At 51.1% G+C, this 9,473-nt stretch overlaps 1 protein-coding gene across 2 annotated transcripts; it reads left to right on the forward strand.

Moving 5' to 3' along the window:
- The first annotated feature begins 441 nt into the window (after positions 1-441).
- Positions 442-9,087, forward strand: LOC138246691 (apolipoprotein A-I-like). 2 transcript variants are annotated; one of them, XM_069201461.1, is made up of 4 exons: positions 442-515; positions 2,677-2,733; positions 5,938-6,091; positions 8,175-9,087. In XM_069201461.1, exons 2-4 carry the CDS (start codon positions 2,691-2,693, stop codon positions 8,770-8,772), a joined length of 795 nt encoding a protein of 264 aa, XP_069057562.1. In that variant the 5' UTR covers positions 442-515; positions 2,677-2,690; the 3' UTR covers positions 8,773-9,087. The 2 variants fall into 2 exon arrangements, with proteins under 2 accessions (XP_069057562.1, XP_069057563.1); XM_069201462.1 differs by lacking the exon at positions 442-515 and adding an exon at positions 752-858.
- Positions 9,088-9,473: the final 386 nt, after the last annotated feature.

Raw genomic sequence — 9,473 nt, forward strand, 5'->3', positions numbered from 1 at the left:
GTGAAAAGTTGTAAATTTCACAGCATCAGTTCTGCGTGACTTTTTCTGTGGGAACGTCTACCCTGCATACATTATACCTGCCGCAGGTATAATCTGATGCCAATGTGTCACATTTGTAAACGTGGAGCTGTATAGTGCAGTGGTTCGCAACACCACTGCATCAAATGAAATGACGCAACGGTGGCGCAGAGGCCTTGTAAGTGAGGTCCTGAGTGGGTGGATGGTGACATCACGGCTGGTGGGGGGTCTCTAATAACTGGGGGTGAAGTTCCCACCCGCAGCCCTCTTAGTTTTATGGATGGTGATGTCAGAGTCATGGGGGGGGTGCTCTGACATCTGAGGTGGGGGGGTTGAAGTCCTCACTCGTTCGTGACGTTCCAGTGCCAACGAGGCGCTAGATAAGGAGAGTCCAGTCCGTGTGGGAGAGAGACTGCCCCTTATCTCCTGCCCGTATATAAGGGCAGAGCAGCCGGGCAGGAGTCTCAGAGCTGTCACCGAGCAGGAGGAAGCAGCAGGTGAGTGCCTCCGCCTCTAGGCGCTGGTGGCAGGGTCCGGCTGTCCTTCCTCTCGGCAAGCCCTCCCTCCTCTAGGCGCTGGAGGGCGGGGTCCAGCCCTCACTCCTCTAGGCGCTAGAGAGCAGCGTCCAGTCCTCCCTCCTCTAGGCGCTGGAGGGCGGGGTCCAGTCCTCCCTCCTCTAAGCGCTGGAGGGCAGGGTCCATTCCTCACTCCTTCCTGGTCCGGGTGTGTCAAACCTGTGATTTCAGACATCTTCGGGGATAGTGAACTCATTCTTCCTCGGGGAGGAAGAGCTAGATATTGGCTTTATTCCTAAGCAGAGCCCCCTGAAGAGAAAGGCTGGTGAGAGAGGGAGGTGGAGGGAAGGGAGCAGGGGGCACGGGAGAGTGATGAGAGGGGCGAGGTGAAGCCCCCGCTCTTGTGCTCACCGCAGAGAAAGCCCTCCACATGTTCAGGGTGGTGGATGTGGTTTCCGTGGCCCCCCAGAGAGCGCCTTCTGATGGTGGACCCAGAGGGAGAGAGAGAGGGAAGGAGGGATGGGAGGAGTGGAGGGCAGAGGATGTGACTAGAGAGGAGTGGAGGGCAGAGACTGTGAGGGGAAGGGTAGAGGGCAGAAGCTGTGAGAGAGAGGAGTGGAGGACAGAGGCTGTGAGAGGGAGGGGTGGAGGGCAGAGACTGTGAGGGGAAGGGTAGAGGGCAGAAGCTTCGAGAGGGAGGAGTTGGGGGCAGAGACTGTGAGGGGAAGGGTAGAGGGCAGAGGCTGTGAGAGGGAGGAGTGGAGGGCAGAGACTGTGAGGGGAAGGGTAGAGGGCAGAAGCTGTGAGAGGGAGAAGTGGGGGGCAGAGGCTGGAACTAGGGAGGAGTAGAGGGGCAGAAGCTGTGAGAGGGAAGAGTGGAGAGCAGAAGCTGTCAGAAGGAAGAGTGGAGAGCAGATGCTGTGAAAGGGAGGGGTGGAGAGCAGAGGCTGTGAGAGGGAGGAGTGGAGGGCAGAGGCTGTGAGAGGGAGGAGGGGAGGGCAGGAGCTGTAACTAGAGAGACGTAGAGGGGCAGACGCTGTGAGAGGGAGGGGTGGAGGGCAGAGGCTGTGAGAGGGAGAGTGGAGGGCAGAGACTGTGAGAGGGAGGGGTAGAGGGCAGAAGCTGTGAGAAGGAGAGTGGAGGGCAGAGACTGTGAGAGGGAGGGGTAGAGGGCAGAAGCTGTGAGAGGGAGGAGGGGAGGGCAGAAGCTGTGAGATGGAGGGGTGGAGGGCAGAGGCCGTGAGAGGGAGGGGTAGAGGGCAGCCGTGAGAGGGAGGGGTGGAGGGCAGAGAATGTGAGAGGGAGAGTGGAGGGCAGAGGCCGTGAGTGGCAGGAGTGGAGGGTAAAGTCTGTGAGTGACGGGAAAGTTGAGGGTAGAGAAGAGTGCACAGCACAGGTCTGGAGGGAGGAGTGGGGGCAGAGAAGGACATGGATGTGAGAAGTCAGCGAGGTGAAGGGGGCATAGTCTGGTGAGGAGGGCACAGACTGGTAAGAGAGGGCACAGACTGTTGATGAGGGTAAATACTGGTGAGGAGGGCACAGACTGATGAGGAGGGCACAGTCTGGTGAGCAGGGCACAGGCTGGTGATGAGGGTACAGTCTGGTGAGGAGGGCACAGTCTGTCGAGGAGGGTAAAGTCTGGTCAGGAGGGCATAGGCTGGTGAGGAGGGCACAGGCTGGTGATGAGGGTACAGTCTGGTGAGGAGGGCACAGTCTGGCGAGGAGGGTAAAGTCTGGTTAGGAGGGCACAAACTGGTGAGGAGGGCACAGGCTGGTGATGAGGGTACAGTCTGGTGAGGAGGGCACAGTCTGGCGAGGAGGGCACAGACTGGTGAGGAGGGCACAGTCTGGTGAGGAGGGCACAGTCTGGCGAGGAGGGTAAAGTCTGGTCAAGAGGGCACAGACTGGTGAGGAGAGCACATGCTGGTGATGAGGGCACAGTCTGGTGAGGAGGGCACAGTCTGGCGAGGAGGGTAAAGTCTGGTCAGGAGGGCACAGTCTGGTGAGAGGGGCAGGTTGTGGTGAGGAGGGGCAGAGTCTTGTAAGGAGGGCACAGTCTGGCAAGGAGGGCACATTCTGGTGAGGGGGGCACATACTCTCCAGCTTCCTGTTCCCTCTGTGACTTTTTCTCTCCTCCCCACAGGATCCTGACCCACCATGAAGTTTATCACCGTTTTCCTGTCTCTGGCCATCTTTGCAGGTATGTGTGGGACAAATCAAAGATGTGGTGCAATGGAGAGCAGAATCTGATTGGGTGGGGAGTGGACAGACAGCTTCTCCAGTCGTGGGGGGGTGGAGGGAATGGTACATTGTGACCCAGTAGTGTCAGGCTGTTGCAGGGAGTGGGTAATGTCAGAAAAAGTATCACTCACCAAGTGAAGCAGCCCCCCTTCAGGGAGTGTTGTGCTGGTTATGGGTACCTTTGAGATGGTGTTGACTCCCCTCATGATCTTACTGTCAATGTAAGAGGGGGTGCTGTGTTTGTCATCAGGTTTGTTCTCTGATGTGTTGCTCGTCAGTGGTTCTCTCTGGTACTCTGGTGGGGTTGCTGGTCATGAGGTTTTGTTTGATGTTGTGTTGCTCGTCAGTGGTTCTCTCGGGTACTCTTCTGGTGTTACTGGTTATGAGGTTTTGTTTGACGTTGTGCTGCTCGTCAGTGGTTCTCTCTGGTACTCTGGTGGGGTTGATGGTCATGAGGTTTTGTTGGATCTTGGGATGCTCGTCAGTGGTTCTCTCTGGTACTCTGGTGGGGTTGCTGGTCATGAGGTTTTGTTTGATGCTGTGTTGCTCATAAGTGGTTCTCTGTGGTACTCTGGTGGGGTTGCTGGTCATGAGGTTTTGTTTGATGCTGTGTTGTTCATAAGTGGTTCTCTCAGTCACTATGGTGGTGTTACTGGTCATGAGGTTTTATTTGATCTTGTGTTGCTCATCAGTGGTTCTCTCAGTCACTATGGTGGTGTTACTGGTCATGAGATTTTGTTTGATGTTGTGTTGCTCGTAAGTGTTCTCTCTGGTACTCTGGTGTGGTTGATGGTCATGAAGTTTTGTTTGATGTTGTGTTGCTCGTCAGTGGTTTTCTCTGGTACTCTGGTGCCGTTGCTGGTCATGAGGTTTTGTTTGATGTTGTGTTGCTCGTCAGTAGTTCTCTCTGGTACTCTGGTGGGGTTGCTGGTCATGAGGTTTTGTTTGATGTTGTGTTGTTCATCAGTGGTTCTCGCAGTCACTATGGTGGGGTTGCTGGTCATGAGGTTTTGTTTGATATTGGGATGCTCTTCAGTGGTTCTCTGAGGTGCTCCCTGCTCTCTCATTGGTGGTATTGGTGCTGATGTTTTGTCAGATGTGTGATTCATAAGTGAGTCTCTGAGGGATTCTCACTTTCCTGGTTGCTGTTACTGGTGAAATGGTTGTGAGAGTGAATGTGTTGGCTTCCAGTTGTTCTCTCAGAAGCCCCTAACTTCCCAAGCTGTTATTAGTGACATGTAAGTGTTGTGTCATTCTCTGAGGTGCACAGTATTCTTCTTTCACTTTCATTGTTATGCGAGTAGGTGTTGTGTTGTCCAAGGGTTACTGTCCAAGGGGCTCTTGGTTCTCCTGGTCTTGGCATTGGTGATATCTTTATGTGAGATGTTTTGTTTCCTTGGTGATTCTTTGAGATGCTCATGGCTCTCCCGGTGCAGTGATCCAGGTTGTTGATAGTTATTTTCTCTGAGATGGTTTTGACTCTTGTGTTCACAAGCTATTTGTTTTTGTATTGTTTGTTTCTCTGTTGTGGTCTTGACACTCCACATGCTGTGATGTGTTTGTGATAGTTCTTATTGTGCAGATCACGAGTGATGTGCTGAGGTGCTCTTGAACCTTTTGCTATTGGTTTTTAAGACTGTGGTAATGGGTGCTGAGTTGTTACGTTGTTCTCTATGGTTCGCTTGACTGCTTGTGCAGTTGTTGTTAAACACAAGCTAATCCTTCACTTATTGTGTCACTTTCTGTATGCTGTTATTGTTGATTTGGAGAGTTGACTCTGTTCTGTGTTATTCATGGGTGATTTTATGAGCTGTGCTTCACTCACCCACTACTGTTGCTGCTGATCTTGTAAGAGTTGGTAGTGTGCTGGACATAAGTGATTTGCTGAGATGCTCTTTGCTCTTCTGCTTGTGTTGTTGACAAAGCCGTGTTGTTGTTGATCTCCTGACATTATTGATAACGGGGAGTACTTATTTTTTGTCATTGGTTTAGAGTGAGTTGTATGTTGGTCATTTGTGCTGTGCTGAGCCCCTCTTGATTATTTTGGTGCTGTTTCTGTGGTGGAGGTTGTGATAATCAGTGTGTGATGTTTAGGGATGATTCTCTGAGCTGATCTTCACTTGGTTGTGAGAGTTGACAATGTGTTGGCCAAGATTTGTTTGCTGAGGTCATCTTCCCTTTCCCAGAGCTGATGTTTGCAAAGGGGCTTTGAGAGTGGGGAGCACTGTATTGTTCATGGAGGATTCCTTGAGGTACTTCTAATTCTCCTGAATTCTCTGAAATCCTCCTGACCTCTCCGTTTGTTAAAAATGGGTTGGTTGTGGGGGTAATTTGTGATTGTCCTCTTAGGCCTAAGCCTTGCTCTGGTCTACTGAGAGGGGCCTATGGTGTTTGTGTGTGGTTCATTTCTCTGTGGCTCTCCCCACTGACTGGTTCTGGTATTAGTGATGTGTGTGAGTGGATGCGTGGTGTGATTGTTGTGTTGTTCAAGGGTATTTCTCTGATGTGTTCTCCAGTTTCCTGCTGCTGTTATTATTGAAGCAGCTGCAACAGTGGTGCTTGTGAAGTTCATGGGTGATTTTCAGAGGTGGTGTGATGGTCTTGGTACAGTTTTTGTTGTTGATGTGGTTGTAAAAGGAGACGTGTTGTTCATGGGTGTTTTTAAGGTGTCTTTTGTTTTAAAGGATGTTGTATTGCTCATGAGTGACACTCCTTGGTGCCCAAGCCCCTTCTGGTGCTGTCAGGGTTCAATGTATGTGAAAGCAGATGTTGCTGTGTTCACAGGTGATTTCTGAACCTGCTTTTGCTTTCCAAGAATGGGTATTGTTGATGAGGTTGTGAGGCTGTATATTTGCACTGGTTCTGTGTGTCCTGGGGTTTGTTTTCATAGGTTGTCCAGGTAGTGGGTGATTCTCCCCATAGGCACGTAGCCCTGGAAGCCTGTTTGTGTTCAGGGCGTATATTGTGCTGGTTGTGTGTGATCTGCCTGTGACTATATTGCTCTTGTTCTGTCTGAGGTGCCTGTCACTGTCCTGGTGTTGCCACAGTTTGTCCAGTTAGTGGTTGATTGTCCTCATAGGTGGTGATGCCCTGGAGCCCTGTTTTTGTTGACAGTGTATAGAGTGAGTGTCTGACATTCACAGTTCAGTCTTCCTCTCTGCAGGGGCTCAGGCCAACCTGCTGCACTGGCACGAGGAACCCAAGACCCAGCTGGAGCAGGTGAAGGATTCCTTCTGGCAGTATGTGGCCAAGGCGACCAGCACCAAGGAGGACATTCTGGAGAAGATCAAGCAATCCGAGTGGGGACAACAAATCAAGTGAGTGAGTCTCTGTATGTAGAATGTGGCATCAGTGAGCAATGGGCTATAGCTCGGAACCCGAGATGGAAGTTCTTGTGGACTGACAGCCGTGCCATCAGTGAGCACCGGCCTGAGAGACGGAACCCATTAGGTCACGGACCTGAGAGGTTCACCCCTGAGGGACTCCACTGTGAACTGATGGTGGCGCAGATCAAACAGGTCAGTGTCACTCCCTGACCAAGAGAGGTGTGACCAGCTGGGTCAGAAGGAAGAGCATTTAGTGAGGTCCAATCTGGCCACAGTGCTTCAAGGCCCCTCAATGATGTCATGTCCTTTACGTCCCATGAAATCACCTGGGTCAGAGGCTGCACCTTGGTTTCCTTTGCCATCCCCCTCATGTCACATGATGTGTTGTGATGGCATTGTTGGTCCCATGGTCATGTCATTTATTTCGCTGATGTCAGCTCTATGCTAACTTGTGCTTTTGAAACCTGAAAGAGCCAACCTGCTTTTGTTGACGGAACGGTGACTCCTCTAAGATACACGGGTGAGTGAAGGAGGCAGATAAAGGTTGCGGTTCGGTGCCTTACCAAGGTCCCCGGTGTGGTTCTTGCAGAGCGAGCTGGTACTTTTAAAGGGCTCTCCTCCAGGATTATGATTTTTATGTGTTTCCAGTTAAGGGCTGGGGGCCCGATTCACAAAAGTGAAGTTACACCAAAAGTCTAAGTTTACTAGTAGTAAAGTTAGACTTTTGTTCTAAGTTAGACTTTTGGTCTAACTTTACCTTTGTGAATCAGGCCTTGTAATCCTAGTCAGGGTGTGACATCTGGGTCTTCGTGTGTTGTAGTTAAGGCCTGGTGTGGCTGTGTGCAATCCCACTGTGGCATAAGATGCTCACAGGCATGTGTCCATACTGTGCCTATGGTATTTCCAGGCCCACCTTTTGTACAGCTTTTACCAAGGGACCTCCTTGAATACAAGGAAATGATAGTCTTCACGGAAATTCGCCCTTCGTGGGCTCTGCTCCTGCAGGCTACGGTAGTTGCACAGCTGTTCCACCGTGCACCATGCAAGGATACAGTGGTTCATCCAGAGCTGCCATCTTCTCAGGCCATCTACTCACATTGTCCCACAGCTGTCCCTTCTCAGGACCCTACTCACATTGTCCCACAGCTGTCCCACCATGCAGGGACTCAGTGGTCCATCCAGAGCTGCCATCTTCTCAGGCCCCCTACTCACATTGACCCACAGCTGTCCCTTCTCAGGACCCTACTCACATTGTCCCCCAGCTGTCCTACAATGCAAGGACCCAGTGGTCCATCTAGAGTTGTCATCTTCTCAGGCCCCTACTCACATCGAGGCCATCCCTCTGCAGGTTCATGAGCTCCTAAGCAAGGGAACGTTGTCGGTAGGGTTTGCAAACATCTTCCCATCTGATACCTCCCTCTTCTTTGGCATTAGGATTCAAACCTCCCAGGCTCCAGCTACGATTGTGAGTTGGGGCACCTAGGCCAGAGATGAGGAATACACAAGGTTTGCAGGTGCTGGAAGAAGAAGGCACAAAGACAGACTGTGTGGGCCAAGAAGCCAAGACCTTGGTTAGCAGCACTGTGGGCTGGGAATATTGAAGCTAGAATGTCAACGGGCACAATAATCTGACCAGAACATTGAGGGACAAAATAAAAAAAGAAAGTAAAATTTCTATACATTTTCTATACCAGATTCCATGTATGCGTACCTTGGTGATATAGATATGTAGGTGGAGCTAAGAATGGAAACTCCTCACCTCCTCCTGTGCCGTCATCTCTTTGATACTTTGTCCTTCGATATTCTGTTTTTTATAGTCCCTGTCACAATCATTAACAACGTTTTCGCTCCTTGTGGAAATCATTTTTATTTACTGAATTTATTCACGTTTGCGTTTTTCAGTATACGCTTACCATGCCTTAAGGCCCTCTGATCCAGGGACACCTAGAGAAAAATAAAACACTCAAATCAATGAATATGCAAACACTTATCTGAAATCTGGTTAATGAGGAAGTAAATATGAATCTGGGAAGTTTGTTGCCATTGGCTAACTCTCTGATGTGGTTCTTTCCAGTGACCGGATCCTTGAGAGCATCAACAACGCCAATGGCTATGCAGTGGAGCTGCAAGGGAAGGTGAGTCCACTCTCCCAAGAGCTTGTGGCGAAGCTGGGGCAGGATGCTGAGGTCCTCCGACAAAAGATTCTGAATGACCTGCAGGCCGTGAATCGACAGGTGAGCCCCTACGCTGACGAGCTCAACCAGAAGATCAAGGACAACGTGGAGGAGCTGCGCCAGAGCGTCATCCTCTACGCCGACCAGATCCGGGAGCAGATGGACCACAGCTCCGAGAGCTTCCGCCAGAGCCTGTCCTCCAGCAGCGAGGAGGTGCGCGACAAGATCGTCCGGGGTCTGGAGGAGCTGAGGGAGAAGATCAGCCCCTTCACCGTCGAGCTGACGGAGAAGATCAACCAGCGCATTCAGGAGTACCAGCAGAGGTTGGGCCCCTTCACCCAGGAGGTGCAGGGCCAGCTGGCTCAACAGGTGCAGGCCGTGCAGCAGAACCTGGAGCCCTATGCCGAAGACCTGAAGGAGAAGCTCAACCCCTACGCTGAGGACCTGCAGAAACAGCTCTCCACCCTCTGGGGAAACTTCCTCAAGAAGTTCAACTAACCACCAAAAGTCCTTCCTGATTGGTCTGTGAGAACTGTAGAATCCTAGAGCCACATGTGCTTCTGCCAGCCCACCCCTTCGTGTTGATTCAATCCCTGCTCCTTCAGCACCAGCGCAGCAACCAGGAGGGGCAAATGCTCCTGCCGCCCTGCCACGTTGTGTCAGTGGGATCCTAGATCTTTCAGCCCCCGCGCAGCACCCAGGAGGAGCACGTGTTTCTGCCCGCCCATTGCTTTGTGTGACTTACATCTCATATACTTCAGCTTTGGTTGGACCAATCAGTGTTACGAATAAAAAAGTTAATATTTGATAAAATGTGTGGTCTCCAAACTTTAATTAAGAAGAACATATGCAACTTCTTTATCTGCACCCAAGAAACTGTTGTGAAAGTAACGTCTGGTGGAGGTTGGCTGTGTGAAAGTAATGTCTGGTGGAGGTTGGCTGAGTGAAAGTAATGTCTGGTGGAGGTAGCTGTGTGAAAGTAATGTCTGGTGGAGGTTGTCTGTGTGTATGTAATGTCTGGTGGAGGTTGGCTGCGTGAAAGTAATGTCTGGTGGAGGTTGGCTGTGGTAAAGTAATGTCTGGTGGAGGTTGGCTGTGTGAAAGTATTGTCTGGTGGAGGTTGGCTGTGTGAAAGTAATGTCTGGTGGAGGTTGGCTGAGTGAAAGTAATGTCTGGTGGAGGTTGTCTGTGTGTATGTA

The sequence above is a fragment of the Pleurodeles waltl genome, chromosome 7, assembly GCF_031143425.1.
Source record: "Pleurodeles waltl isolate 20211129_DDA chromosome 7, aPleWal1.hap1.20221129, whole genome shotgun sequence".
Taxonomy (NCBI): domain Eukaryota; kingdom Metazoa; phylum Chordata; class Amphibia; order Caudata; family Salamandridae; genus Pleurodeles; species Pleurodeles waltl.